This window comes from Corvus moneduloides, chromosome 6 (genome assembly GCF_009650955.1).
Source record: "Corvus moneduloides isolate bCorMon1 chromosome 6, bCorMon1.pri, whole genome shotgun sequence".
Lineage (NCBI taxonomy): Eukaryota > Metazoa > Chordata > Aves > Passeriformes > Corvidae > Corvus > Corvus moneduloides.
In genome coordinates, this window is record NC_045481.1 from 50,454,898 (window position 1) to 50,470,986 (window position 16,089).

Consider the following 16,089-nt stretch of genomic DNA (forward strand, 5'->3'; position numbering starts at 1 on the left):
TACTTTAGGTTTTTAATAGTATTTAATTCCACCAATTTATGGTAGGATGAGGGAAAATTATTTTTTTTCTGCCTAAACCCCCAATTTTTTCCTACATTTACCAGCTTTGATGTATAAAGCATTATATGTTTGCTTAACTGCTAATCAGAAAAATCATAGTCAAACCCTTGGGTACTTCTGGGGTTGAGGAATGATAGATAAAAACTCTTTGAGATCTTAGCCACAGTCTCTGAAACACAGGTACTGTAACTTAAGGAAATTACTATGTGGATTTAACAGGCATCATGCTATCACATAATTCTCTATCTGTTGACTACAAATGCTAGTATAAGGTGAAGAATTTTTTTCCTTGTAGAAGTTTGTGGTTTTTTTATACATCTATTACAGTCAAATTAAATTTGATATAGGAGGTTTTGTTCTGAAATGGTCTCTGAATGCAGCTCTATGATTACCAAGCTTCATGATAGTGCATAAAGCTATAAAACTGCTAAGACAGACAAGCAATTTATATCTTATAGTGAGGTGTGTGTGGCAGAGTATGTTAGTTTATTTAGGAGCCAAGATGTTGGAGCCTTAAATCTTAAGAGTTGTGGTGTTGACTAGAAGACTCTTTAGTACAGTGGTGAGATTTTGAAATAACATACCTGAGCTGTTGGTATTTATGTGAACAATACCCTGTTGTAAGATCTCAGAATTAAAATTACCCTAAGGTTACTAAAATTTGAACATCAAAGTAGATACTGCAGCGTTAGGTTGCTTCTAAATGCTTGTCACTGTGCTGTCTGTGACCAATGATGAGAAAACTTGTGAAAAATTAATAGAAACACATACCACACTACTTCTAAAAAAAAACTTGGTATGTTTTGTACCTTTTTTACCTTGTGCCAGAACAGGGAATATTAAAAAAAAAAAGTGATAGAGAGCCAGGAAGAAGTAGGGAAATGTGCAGTTCACTGAGACTGTTACACCTTTGACACTGAGGGAAAACAATGTTTGTGAGGTCTTTGATGTGATAATGTGAATTTGGCAGGGATTGCATTAAGGCAAAGGTTCTGTGGGACTGTGTGAACGCAAGAACACTATCAGTGCTGGAGAAATACCTGTCAAGACAAATTTGTGCTATTTCTGATCAGAGGCTCTCTTCTGTTTAGCAGGTTCAGGGTCACATGCCTCCGCTCATGATCCCAATTTTTCCACACGACCAGCGGACACTGGCAGCGGCTGCTGCAGCACAGCAGGGATTCCTCTTCCCCCCAGGAATAACTTACAAGCCAGGTAAGCTCACAGGGATATGAGGCTAATGCACATTTTAAGACATTAATGGGAGCTTCTCGTGTGATCTGTCTCATACAGATGATACACAACAGGCATAGCTGGTTGGAAATCAGCTTTCACAACTCCACTTGGAAAAAAATTTCTGGGTTGAAGGAGGTGGATGGACTATTGGTTATTGAACATCATGATTTTTTTAAACTTCATTTCCACAAAGTCATTTGCTTTAAATATAGTGGCCCACTTACCTAGCAATTTGCATCTTGTCTGCCCTGTACAAAAGCTACATGTCTTTAATTAATTCTGGTATCCTCAGTATATTTGTGTTTTGTGTCAAAATTCTTACTCTTTTGTTTGATTTCAATCTAGTTAATGAAAGGTTTCAGTAGTTCAGTTCCAGTCATCATTCAGACTCCTAACAGGTCACATAACCTTGCAGTGAAATATGTTTCGAGATGATTTAGCAAATGTTATGATTTCTTTCTTTTTTTCCTCTGAGTTTACAGGACTCCTGGGGAATTCAATTAGGGATATAATGGTTTGAAGCTACTTTCAGAGCCTCCTTGTAAACAGGGCTTTAAATGTTTAAAGACACTTTGCCAAAGGAATTCAATGTAGGAAGATAGTTAAGTAAATAAAAGTCAACCTTATTTTCATTTGTACATTCTTTGTAAGTGACCTCAGTCCAGAAGCAGCAACCTTATTTTGCTCATTAATAGTATTCTCTGTCAAGCTGCCTTTAGCATATTAACCTGATAACTAATAACTACAAGACATAAATACCAGTTTATTTTTTTATTCATTAAATATGAAACGAACAAAGTAAAGCATTGATCCTATTCCCACTGATGTTAGTGGTGCTTTTGCTGTTGACTGCAACAGGAACGGGGTCAAATCCAAAGTAAAGCCTCATAATAGATGATGTAAACAGCATGCTAATTAAAAGCCAGGTTGAACCTAGAATCTTTTCTAGCAAGTTTACTTAATATTGGATGAAGTGAGGCCAAGCAGGATTTCAGCAAGTATTTCCGCTTGTCCCACTCCCTTCTGTCTCTTTAGTCCAGAGACGTTCCCCTTTAAACACAGATTCTCTGTCTAATTATCTTATTTTCAGATTTTAAAATCCCAAAGTTGTATTCCGATTTGACAAACTGGTGCACTGTATGCTGGAAGCAGTTACTGGTGTTCTGAAAGGCAGATAGCTCTAGATGGCACAGGATGAGGATTATTCACACATGTCACTACCTCACAACAACTAGGGGCCAAAGACAAAGGGTTGCCAGTTTTGGAAATTGCCTACAAAACCCTGGCTATATCTTAGTTCTCACAGACAGGAGAAAGCACATGCTTTCCTTGCTTTTCCAATTTTAATCTGAGATGTTTTCTGAGTAGTGACTGTTAGTGACTAAGCTGTTGGTTGTGCTGCCCCCTGAAAGGCGTTATGTTCAATCATGTTGTTTTAATTTTGGCTCTGTAGACTTCTTGGTACAAAAAGGACTTAGGAAGAAGAGTACCAGTATGTTTTCCTGAACATGACCAAATTTCTGCACTTATTCCAAAGTGTTCCTCAAGGTACCTCTCTAACTTGATCCTATTGGCCTCCTAACAGGAGCTGATGTGGTCTTAGGGCATTTTCTTACTTTCCAGAATGTAGAAAGAGAGATGTGTAACAAAAGTTAGAAGAATGAAATGCAAGAAGAAACCTAGGCCTAGATATCTTGCTACACAGTGAAGCCATTGGCTGGTATGTTAGTGGTGTAATTCCAGAAGATGTTAGTAAAGACCAGAAGTTACAATAATCTTATTACCATCAGTGGATTTAAAGAAATTATAATATTTATATCTTTAATATAGCTATTAAATTCTACTGTATGTGTGGCAAAGGTAGCCGGGCAGGTCAGTAGCTTCTGTCAGAGACACATCATGATAAAAAAAAGTGCTGTAACTACACTTGGTATTGATTAATTCCTATTTTTGGCACTCTCGGCACGGTAGTTAAGGAATTAATGAAACTGGAGATTAAGCTATACTCTTTCATAGAGAGGGTTCTTCAAAGTCATTTCTGAGGAATATTTATGAACTCGACTGCTACTACCTGTACTCCTCTACTTTTGTGAGAAATGAAACTTTTGCCTGCAGAACTGTCAGTTTAGACTTGCTTGTACCTCTGAGGGAAGACAGGAGATAGATTAACCCTTCAGACACTTAAAATTTTCTTTTAGGTTGCCTGTTTATCTTCTATTTCATTTCACTGCAGTTCGATGTCGGCAAGACTGAGTTTTGACCCTGCCAGTTTCCCTTGACATTCAGAAAACACAGTGAGAGGCATTTCAATAATAGGAGCAGTGGGGACTAAGTACTTTTGAAGCTGACTGTGTCATTTAGGGAATGTCAAATATTGTGTGTGCAGTCACTTAATTTGCTTTGCCTGCAAAATGGGCTAGATATAAGCCGGCCCCAAAGTGGGAGCAGTGCATCAGTGTTAGTGACAGGACAGTGACAGGACAGCCAGGATGAGAAGTCCTGCTTTGATGTACAAGCAGGGGTGTGATTATGTGTCCATGCAGAAATGTCTTCCTGGGCTAAATTGGGAAACAATATCATGGCTGTTTTGTTCAATGCCAAGGTAGCAGTTACTGAATCCTGTTGCAAATTTGCACACAAACACCAGGCCTTGCAGGAATAAAATGGTATTCTTTAACAAAATACACTAATTCATACCCTCAACTGAAGGTCCTGTAGAAGAGAAGAAAATTTATTAGGTTCTGAGGCCCTTCCAGTACACGTCTTGCTGCTCATGAACTTCTGAGCTCAGCAAATCATTATGAACAGAAAACTCAAGGACTTACAGATATACAGCTATGATAAAGCCTGACAGGAGAAAGTTTCCTACTGCCTGGCAGAATCTATAAGACGGAGATGGCTCCCTCCCCCCCAATATTTGCAGCTTTAGGAGGTGAAACACGCCAAAGTTAGCAAGTGCTGATGACAAGTAATAATTGCATTAGAAAAAAAATCCCCAAAGTCCCATGCTTCCTTATGTATCTCAAAGTCATGTAATATAATTTTCCGGCATGGTAAGTACTAATTGAGAAATCAGAGCTGCATAGACCACCTAATTAATTTTTTATACATATTTCAGTATTTATACTGTATACCGGATTAATTAAACTTTAGGGCGCTGTGCATCTCAAATGACTGTTGTGACTATTGACCTGCAGGCGCTTGACGAGCCTCGTAGAGTACCTGGTTGTGGGGGTTGCCACTTATTCCAGTGGGAAGCTGAGAGTGGCAGCTGTTAGGAAGCTAATACTTGCCCAGAGATGCTAAGCAGTTAATAGAATTATTTTGCATTCCGAGTACAGCAAAGCAACTACGCTGGCTTTCTGAGTGTGACCACTACACTTACTGCTTGGAACTGGTGGGCAACATGGGTACCATTATACCTCCTCTCACACTGCAAATTTCCCTTCATTTAGCCAACCACACGCATCCGGAAAAGCTTAGTGGGCTGGAGTATCCTTGAATGAGATTAGTACGTCCCCTTTAGTGCCCTGGGTCAAGAGGACAAGACAGTGAGTAGGATGAGGAAGATAAGGATTAGGAGGGACAGCTCCCTCCTCCATCTTGCAGTGACTAAAGTATTACTTCCATCAAGTTTTGTGACTAAGAGGTAATAGGAAAGTAGGAGGATGATGGAGTAAAGATATAAATCAACGCTGGGTAGGAGCCAGACCATAAGTTAAGCAGAGTTCAAACAGCAGAGCTATGGTTTGCTCTAAGCAGAGAGTGAGAGGGTCTTATGCCAGGTGCATAACGGCAGCTCGTGAGATTTGAAAATACTGGAGAGTATCTCTGGAAAAGATTATTGCAAATAGAGACATTGAGTAGAGTAAAACTCAATTTAGACAGGCTTGTTGAGTGATATGCTGCAGTGTCTTTTCAAAGCTTTTTTTTGTATTTCACACAAGAATGATATATAGCCCATGATTAGAATGGCTAGTTCTTGGAATGTCCCTTATCTACCTATCTAGGTCATTTGGCTTTATACACAAAAATAATTACAGGAGATTTTGCTATGCTGCAATGCAACATGAAAGTGGAAACTGTTTTCCTAGGCTGGTGGCAGAAACAGAGTCAACATTTTGTCCTGTTGCTAGTTGCGCTAGAGAAGGTAATATTATTAGGGAAAGCATGACAAACAAAACTGTCAGGCTTATTGTCATCAGGCTGGACTTCAGAACGTTCCAATACTTTGAAATATTTGTCATCAAACTAATTAAACTCCTTGATTACTGTAGCTAATCCATATAACTCACATAATCTTAGATGTGCTGGATTTCTCTGATATCTGACATTGCAATTTCCATTTGGAACAGGTCTTTCAGAAATTTTTCCTAAAGCTGTAAGGTGGCTTAGATTTTCCATATCCAAGTATTCTTTTTTTCAGTAGGCTGCTCTTCCTCCTGGCAGGTGAAAACAGGAAGCACACACCAAATCCACTGTGTACTGGGTTGGCTGTCTTTGCATGGCTTCATGAGTCCTGTTTCTAATGGAAATTCCCCAGCACTGAGTTAAAACCTGTCATGTGTCCCCTGTTGGAACAAGGAGTTTATAACCTCAGGATTTGCTGTAGCAATCGTATGTGCCTCAGTCCTAAACATTGATGTAAAAGCTGGAAGTGATGGTAGGCAGCTGGATATTTGTCAGGTGGGACTTTGCACCGAAATGTGCAAATTTCATAATTTTGCAAATATTACATGCAGACAGACAATTGTAGGGGAAACTGGTTTGGCTGCAACATGAGAATGGCAACAAGGCAGAGTTGCAGCAAACCCTGCTCAGGACAAAGGCATAACTGAGGCAGTGCCATCACCCACAGGAGATGCTCCAAAGTATTCCCTTAGCCAGTGACCTCTGTTAACAACTTCCTCAATCCTGATGGCTCTGGACAAGCAAAATTCATGCGCTGTATGGGAATACTGCAGGAGTGGCCATCTCTATCCCTGCAGTATCCTGACAGCAGCTGAGGTATTCTTTCCTCAGCCTGTTCATTATGCCTAGAAGGATAGGGCCCTGGAACTGCTGATCTCTTGCAGCTCTTCCAACTCCATTTCCTCTCATTCTGTGAGTGAAGAGACAGATTTTAAGTCACAACCCCAAAATGGGGGAAACATCATCAAGCCAAAAGCTTTGTAACTCACACGAGGAGATTCAGCTTATGTCTTACAACTGTGTTTTAGGAAAGATGGGTAATAAAGCACCACCTTTCCCCTACTCTGGGTCTCACAAAAACCAGACATCCTTCTTTCCTTACAGCTCACAAAGCCTTGATCTGGAAGGTGAGTCTATACACCCTATAAATAAAGTCTGCTAAGCTTCATCTCTTCATCCAAGACAAAAAGAAACATTTACATTACTTCTGTGTAGAATAACACAGCACAATTGCTCACTGCTTTTATTCATTTGGAAATGTTGCTCAACCTGACAAACGAAACAGAAGTCTGGCATAATTTTCCATGGCTTGTAAACACCAATTTATATATAAACAACAGCAGCCAAATGTAAATAGACAATCAGCACAGCAAGGAGATTGAAAAGATCAGTTTGCAAAACATGACAGATTTTCTTCTTCCAGCATTCTTCTCACTCCTGGTTATCAAAGGCCAGCACACACCAGTACCTAAGGCAGACCTGTTTGAACATGTTCTCTTGCCTTTTGTACAAATTTAAAAGAATGGATCCTCACGCAAGCATTTCAAATCAAGAAACAAATTTGAAAAAAATTGCTACAATACATTGACTGATTTCTTGCCAAGACGGCTATGGAGGAGCTTCTTGATCCATTCTTGCACTGAGAAAATGAGAGGGGGAATTATGTACCTGTGTAATTAAAAATTAAAACCAGAGCATTCTTTGCATGCTCAGTTTGCTCAAGGGAGAAAGACATACCTTTGCTCTGCTTTTACTCCTCAGTGTCAACAAAATACTCCAGAGCTGAAGGAGTATTAATTTTTCTTCCCAGCACAAAGATGCTGCTGACATACCAGGACTTAGTCATAATTTAACACATTAAAATGAGGGTGTAAAGGGACAGTATTTGGTTTTAATAACAGATAAATGGCATAACTATAAAATTATTCTTTTTCCTGCAACAAAACACAGTGCTGTAGCCAGCAGGTGAGCAAGAGAACACTACAGGGTGTGGTGAAGATACTATTAAATTAACTGTGAAGCCAAAAACTCTGTGTGTGCGTGTGTGCGCGTGTGGGTATAAAATATCTGGCTATTTCAAACCATAGGAGCATGACAGCTGTGAAAAAGGAGTGCCGCAGGGAATTCTTTTAGAGTTTGGTTTTTTTTTAAATATGTTTGACATGGAAAATGTTTTAGTACAAATAAAGCAACTGGTATTGAACTTAAAAAGTGTATGCGGAGGGGGAGGGAGAAAGAAGAGATTGCTGTGTGGAACAGGGATGAATAATTCATGATATTTAAAGAAAGAATGCCTCCGAAATGTTCTGCAAGGCAGTCCATGCTGATAAGTCAGATGGTTATTTCCCCCCCCCCCATTTAAAGCATCATTAATTCAACATCTTTGTGATTTTTTTTTTTTAAAAACCTTGTAAGATATGTCCGAAAGAAATGTTATTTAACTTAGATTAGGATCTTATTTATTCAGATAATTTCATATAAATATCAAAGAGATGAGTGGAATCATTTAACCATAAAGAGACAGCTTTAGTGCTTTAAAAAAATAATCCAGAAGTTTCTTTTTGGTTTTGTTTTTTAAAGAAAAAGAAACCCCAACATCGTTGCACACTAAAATCAGCCTCATGGAATGGGGAAAATAAGAGGAGATATTTTGAACATTACTCCATAGGACACCAGTACAATATAGTGTTAGTGAATGCATTGTAGCAGAGCTCCATATGCAATCAGAATCCAATTGTTACTGGACTGTGTACAAGCACATACCGTGCTCAATGGCCTGATGAGGTATTATGGATATGATGCAAAGAGACCTTGTGGATTAGACATGTACAATTTATTAAAAAAGTGAAACAACTGAACATTTTAACTGAGCTGGAGACAATAGAACTTCAGGTGGTAAAAAGAAAGAGTTTTGAGGAATCTGGTGACTGCAAGGACTTTAGCTATTGCTATATATCTGAGGGGGTTGACAAAAAAAATCTAGTTCTTGGAATGTCCTGATTATATTATATTGGATTTCAGTATTTTCCCTCACTGCTACATTCTGCTTTCAGCATGGAAGAGTTTGTGTAAAGTAGACCGATTATTGTAAAAATATAAAAAAAACGTACAGCCTCTTAAAATGTAGTTTACAGATTGTATATAAAACTGATTTTAAATAAGTAGCTGAAGCCAAAGTGATATTGCATTAAATCACCGTTACTTATCCATCACTGTATTAATTTTTATATTACAGATTACACTGCTAAGTTATTTCAGCCTTCTTTCATTCCTTACGTTGACTGAGTCCAAATGGCACTGTGTGATGCACATCTATGGGAACACCCATAGATGCTATAAGACATGATGTTACAATACTTTGGAAATTTTAGTACCTGAATCTTCATGTAGCCAAGCACCTGTCTAATCTGTCGACTTCAGTAGGCCCTCAGACCTAAGAGAAAATTAAATTGTATTTCAAGCTATATTAAAAGGTGATTTAATTTTGTTTTTTTCTATGACTACCTTAAAGGAGTTGTCCCAAGATAGGGAACCCAAAGAAAAACAAGAAACGTCAACCAGTGTTGAGCCAGCTGAGTACTTTTCGCAGGAGCCACTCGACGCTGAAAAGACGTCACCTTGCATTAAACAGGACTGATATTTCTTGAGTTATAACAGATTTCTTTTTTGTTAAGAAACACGTCGTGAAAACTACTTTTTTCTCTGGGAGCCACTGGGGTTTTCTGGGGTATCTTATCTGTGTGTCTGTGGCTGTGAGGTCTATTTTGTGCTCAGGCTTCCACGCTTGATTTGAACATTCACTTTTGAAAATGAATATCACGAGTATCATATTTATGTTTTGCCAGTTTGCCTACCAGCTATCTGCTAACAAAAAAAGTTCCAAGGGAGCATGGCAAGTCTCTGCCCAGCGAAGCCTTTTGTTTTTGCAGATGTTTAGGCTTAGAGGAGTTCTGTGGAGCACAGGCAATCCTAGGGCCTTGTTTGCACTTGTCTGCTGCTATTCTCTGCTCACTGTCTGAACCTGCACGCATTGTTCTCCCGACAGGTGATAACTACCCTGTGCAGTTCATTCCATCAACAATGGCAGCTGCTGCTGCTTCTGGACTCAGCCCTTTACAGCTCCAGGTATGTGCCAGAACAAAAAAATGTGGGATCGAAGCCAGCATTTTAGGGGAAAACTGCTAACCAGCTGTATGCTAAATAATAGCCTGAATGTTAAATAATTTTTGAGCACAGCCCAGGAGGATTAACACCTTATGTACATACAGTACAGCAACATGCAGCCAACCTTGATACTGTGAGTGAAAGACATTGTCTGTGTGTTTTATACTGGCAGTTAATGGTATTTTTTCAATTTACTTGAACAGTTGATGGGAGATAAGTTCAAAGATCTTTTTGTACTTTATTTTCATGTGGTCTCTCCTCTGTAGCTGCAATGCACTACCTATAATTGGAGCACTCAGTGTATCCAAACAAAAGTGCATTATTGGGTTTTTCTATTTTTTCCCTTTTTTTTTTCAGGCAGTGTGGTGCTGACAATACAATAAATTGCAAACTCTTTTAGCTTCTGTATTTAGGTAATCTCATCCTTTCTGTGCATTAAGCTGGTCAGATGCCAAGCATGGTTAGGAGACTTAGTTTGGCCATTTATTTATTTTTGGCACATATAGAATGAAATGTTGTGAAGGAAAGATTTATGTGCCATATTATTAGCTAGCTTCTTGCGGCAAGAAGTTTTTAATTTCAGAAGAAAAGACACAACAATGTCATAAATAATGAAGAAACAGTCAAAAGCTTTCAGAGTTAAAATGTGTGGAAAGAAAGTGACAGTGAACATGAGAGGAAAAGCCATTAAAGATGCATGTAACTATTTGCAAGTAAACCTTTGAAACCCCTATTTGAGTTAGGTTAGATTTGGATTCAGAAGCAAAGTAGGAATAAATTGTGCCTGGAGTAGCAAAGTATTGCCATGCTAATAGCCAGATATCTACTTTCCTTACCTTTCTGTGATTATATTATTTTCTAGAGGGACCAAAGCATATTAAAAATCCTTTCCTCTTTACCTGTTATGATATTCTTGCCAGATTAACTTAGCGTAAGCAAAAATGGGGCCAGAACTTGCTGTTCATTGGTGGTCCAGAGCTGACAAGAATGACTGCTTGATCTTAGGTCTGACCTAACCTACAATCAGAAATTGAAGAGAGGACATCCTGACTCTGCAGGCAAAGATCTGCAATAAATAGTTTTGGGTCGTGATAATGTGATGTTAAGACTGTACCTTGGACAGGATTGAAACCAAAGGGAAGTTTCTCAAAAGGAAAAGTAGCAGGTATCCTTTGAAAATCAGTATTTGACTATTTATCGAAGCAAAAGTCCCATTAGCTTTAGTTGGGAAAATACTGCAGAAATCAGCTTTGTGAATAGAGAGACTCTTTTTGCTGCCTTTGAAATGCACTAAAACAAATAGTGAACCTACTCAAGACTGCAAGGCAGGAGAGGATGAACACTACCACTCTCAAAGAAATGGGATCTAAACCACAGACATTCCTGCTTCTTTTCTTTTACATGATCCATTTGTAACTTGACCCACATATTTGCACATCAGACTTGGTCTGAATCTACAGCAATAATGCGTTTTCATTAATTTGCAGACATGATAGACTGAGTTGTTAAACATGACGAGAACAATTAGAGAGAAAACAACCAGCAAAAATGTGGTGCTAGTAAATTCAGAAATATTAAGGCTTGGGGGTGTGAATTTCCATTTAGATATATTTGCTGTAAAAGACTATTTTGTTTGTTTGGTTCCCCATCCCCCTTTTCTATTTTGTTTGAATTTCATCTCCATGGGATTTCAAAACCTTTAATGTTTCATGGTTATAAGAGCTTAAATAACAGAGCACTTAAATGTCCGCTGATAGCTGCTCATCAGATTGTTAAAGTGCCTGAACTAAATTTTATTTACTTCTACTAGTAATATTCTCTTTGTGTCAATTCTCTGTGTTCCCTAAATGAGCACTTATTTGGGTGTGTTTGTTGGAGGGAATTGTTATACCTGATGCATCATGAAGACTGTTAGGGGTGTAGCATTTCAGCTCGTTTTTCCATCTTTGCTTCCCTTCCCCCTTCTTTCTCTGTTCCGCTTCCTTTCTTCCACGCACCCCACCCACTTATTTATTTACGTGAATGCTGTGACCATGGTATCTGAGTATTTCCCAAGTGCTTAAAAATACTGATCACACAACTAATCTCTGCTTCTTTCAGCCAGTGGGAGAAATAGCTAATTCACTTGCAGGTTTGGCTTTGTTTCTACATGTGAGTGTGTGTGTAATATCCATGTTTGGAGAACCTGGGGAAGGAAAGCCATGTCAAGTAAAAGAGTTTTGCAGTAGCTCTAACATTTCAAATTTACCAGGGCATTATTATTAATTCCGTTCTATAATCTGTATCCAGCTAAGGAAATTCTGCTAGCTTCAAGCTTTCTCCCCTTTTTTTCTACTTATGCTTATTTTTTTATTTGGATGATCATGCTCCAGGTAGGAGGTAGGAGCAAATTTGTCTTCTCATCTTCCTGTGTGTTAGGGCAACTTCTATGCAAGCTCTGAATCTAATAGCACAGAGAACCATTTTTTACCAGGTACATCATGTGATGATAGCAATTATTCCACAGAGGATGTTTCCCCAGGGGGCAATTTCCAGTTAATGATTTGCCTGTCTTATTCAAGCTATCAGCACATTGTTATCAAAATGTACTTTCTCTGAATTCTATATTTGTGTTCACCAGTGGATTATGTATCTCCATGAGTTAAAAAAGCTTTACAGAAATCATATACAGGAGTTTCTCAAGTAACTAGTCTGACTTTCATGAGTGCTGCATTAAAAAAAAAAAGCGTAAAAGTGTTCTCCTTCAGCAACAGACCAGTTGGACCCATCTTCTCTTTAGATTTCTGATCACATTGATCAGTTACTGGTAAATACCATTAACATTCACTTGTAGCTTTGAGTATCTTGCAGTAAAATAGTAACTACCACACTTTTATGCCAGCCCATGTTCCTGAATTGGTGGCTTGCTCTGCACTGGATTGGTATCACATAGCTTCTTTTGATCCGTATTCTGACCTCATGAAAGTGTCATTGACGATGTTGACAAAAAGACTTAAAACTCTCTGTTCCACACCTCCCATTGACATCTCAGCCCCATCTCAGCAGTTTCCTCAACAAACCAACCAGAGATTTAAATAATATGCATGGTAGGACCAAGTCTTGTTAGGACTCTTGGCATGAGAGGGGATCTTGTTGATGAGGGAACCATTCTCTAGGTATACTCTGATCAGAAAAACCAAGATAACTCTGTTCACTCCTCCAAAACAACTGTGAGTGAATAGTTTGCAGGTTTATTATCAAACACACCTGTGGCATAGTGGTGTAGGAAACAGTTCTGATACCTGTGTGTAACAGAAGTGAGATGCTTTAATTAACCAGTGTGAGCTGTAAAATCTTTGGATAATTTTCCTTTTGCTCTTCTTTACATACATTTTCTCTGGAGTTTCTCCCCTTTCCCATTTTCCTGAACTTGTGAAAAAGTTGTCAAATGGTTGCACTGATACAAACTGATTCTAGAGATGCGTGGCCAGCAATCTTGTTAAATGAGTGGACTTGATCACGAAATGGGTTTTTCCAGCTCTGTCACAGTGGTGGCAGAGGTGGCACCTCTGTCATTACTTTCAAACAAGGAATGTTACTATATGCCCTTTAGTGTTTAAAAATCCTCCCTGCCTTCATTCTTACATATTTCTACAAAGCTGTCTAGGAGATGAATAAGGAAGTGTCGCAACTCTCTCAACCACGACTGATAAACTGTTGATAAAAGTGGAAGCACTACAATGATGCTGGCTGGAGTTATTCCTAAACAAAGTGAGCTCTAGGAAAAAAAGCAAAACAAAAAAGCTTTCGTTCATAACTCTTTCCCCAAACTATTTGTGTAATTTGTCCTTCAGAATTTATCGCTTATAACACTAATGAACCTTGGCAAGTCTTAACTATAGTTGCAGCTGTGTTCTTGAAACCTGAAGTTTTTAAAATCCAGTGAAAAAAAGAAGAAAATTTTAACTAAACACATATTTGTCTATTTCTTTTCTGCCCTCCCGTCTTATCCTGCTCCTCCATACTCTCCTAATTGCAAACAAAGTAAATGACCTTTTTTTATACTGCTGGGTGCAGATCCAGTGTACTGCTGAAGCATTGCATAGCCTGCCTCAGGGGCACAATATTAGTAGAGGGAAGGCCAAAGAATGCTATTTTTAGTTGAACAGTTCAGCAGATGGAGGCATGAATACTCATATATCTGAAGGTTGAGGGGTTTGAACCATTAATTTTGATAATGTATTTAACCCTGGGAACAATCAGAAACTGTAACTCCAAGGCTACAATGCTTTTGACCTTTAGAGAACAGAGGGCACTTGGTACAGTAAACAATATATTACATTTCTACTTATTCCAATTCTCTCACACGTATAAATTTCAGGACATAGTTGACATTTGCTTTCCTCAGCTATTTTAGTGCTGGTCCTCAAAGTAAGTCAAGAAGAATGTGCAGGAAAGAGGCCAATGTAATGCGACAGTCATGTAAATATGGCCTTTAAATAGCTAAGTCGTTAAATGTGGCCCTTTACGAAGAAATATTATTCTCAGGAACCAGAATCTGAGTGACTTATTATTGCAATGAAAAAGTTGTTTTAGTGGACGGCTGCTCCTACGGAGTCTCCTCTGTATGCTGTAACCTTAACACCATTTTTCAGCAGGGCTAAAGTGATCTGATAGTGAGAGCTCGCACTGGAGGTGATTTGGTCCCACTCTGGTACCACATCATGCAAAGTGATGTACCTGCCTTATGTCTTACTAAATGATGCATGCTCCTCTTCAACAAATATAGCAGTTAAATATCACGCAGCTTAAGTATTTCTAATTAAAATATCTCCATGTGTCAGCATATTGGTAATGTATTATTTTAATCCATTTATTTTGTTTATGAAACAGTGACATATGTTTAGATTGTGAAATATATGAGCCTTAAAAATCACTTTATTGAAGAAAATTAATTTCTACAATGCTGTCTCAGTAATGTGTTCACTCACCCAGTCAGTCACTGGCAGGGCTGCCAGTCTTAATGTTGGTTAGACACAGTTTAACAGTTTTATCTGACATAACACTCTCGGATGTAGGCAATAATAATTTTTTCAAATGCAAAAACCATGGGGTTTTCCATTCTCTTTCTTTCTTTCTTTATTTTTTTTTTCTTTTTTAACACAGTGAAGAATGGGGATTGGGTAAATATGAGAGAGATTTGGTAAGACCAATCAAAATTAAAAACAGCTAGTTACCTTTTCAAAGTTAGACACTGCAATTTGTTTGTCAGCGGGTAGATGTTTGGGTCAGCACTGTGAGTGAGTGACTGTCAGCGGGAATTCCTACAAGACAAGTAATTTCCCTCAATGTATTACTGACAGATTGCTCACTTCTTCGAATCACTAGAGAAAACAAACTTAATATTGTTACGGGCAGAGTTTCTGTCTTCATTAGCCTTATAGAATGATTTTATCTAGCATTCAAAGACTACTGAGCTCTAGGTGGACGTATTTTAACAGAATGTTCCTTATTATGATACAGTGAATAGTGGTCTAAATTAAGGGGATGGTGTGTGCAAATTTCAGCATATGGAAGTAGTAAATTACATATTTTGGTCCTTTTCTTATGTAGAAATTTAGGTTGTAGCAGAGAAAGGAGAGAGGTCAAAAGAAGATTTTATTAAGGCTCTGAGAGACCAAGCACACCCTTTAATGGAAATAAAATTAAAAATATGCCAACCTTGCAATACTCAGGAAAATTTAATTAAAATCAATGAAATAGTTATACTTGTGCCTTTCCCTACTTGAATGTTTATGTCTCTGTATGTAATATCTGTGTTATCAAGTTGAATTATATCAGTGGCAGTATCAATGAAAATGATGTCATGGAGTCAATATTTTACCATATGACCTCCTTTCTTTGCAGAATTTCTTAGTGCTCCATCTTCTCCTACTCCTTCTCATCTTCAGCCCTGAATTATCTGGCAAAGTGATTTTCATCAGGAAAGGACAACCCATTAAAAATTGAGAGTTTTTGCAGTAAAATATCACTTAGGATGAATTTTTTTCCCAGGAGGATTTTCCTAGCTTCCCCAGTCACAGGGAGAAGGAGTCTCCTTCTTCTCTTCTAGTTGGTAAAAGTGGACAGACAAACAGAGCTATTAGCTAATCAGCCTGGTACAGCAGCACTGCAGCTGCAAGAGCCTTTTCTCACCCATTTCATGCCCTGCGCCTCCAATAACTGCTTTGAACAGCATGTCTTTGTTACACTCCTTCTTGCTTACTGGAAGAGTGTCATGTTATTTAATAAAAAATTTAGAGCAACGTTTAAGAAAGAGACTGTTCCTATAGTCTGTAGCAGTTCTAGCACTTGTCTCGGCAGTGGCAAACCCAGGTCATTCCTGGGCTGGTGTTTCCTCTCACTCCAGGAAGGTCAGTAGCCTCCAGACTGTCACCCAGCCTGGCACAGCTCTCTTTC

General features: G+C 38.5%; 1 protein-coding gene across 8 annotated transcripts in view; it reads left to right on the top strand.

Annotated features, from left to right (window-relative positions):
* SOX6 (SRY-box transcription factor 6) overlaps window positions 1-16,089 on the top strand; it is a 373,678-nt gene that overhangs the window by 272,644 nt on the left and 84,945 nt on the right. For 6 of the 8 annotated variants that reach the window (XM_032112424.1, XM_032112416.1, XM_032112420.1 and 3 more), the window contains 2 exons: window positions 1,152-1,275; window positions 9,533-9,612. In XM_032112424.1, the coding sequence (XP_031968315.1) occupies window positions 1,152-1,275; window positions 9,533-9,612 (204 nt within the window). The remainder of the gene's footprint in view (window positions 1-1,151; window positions 1,276-9,532; window positions 9,613-16,089) is intronic. The other 2 variants (XM_032112419.1, XM_032112421.1) reach the window with 1 other exon arrangement.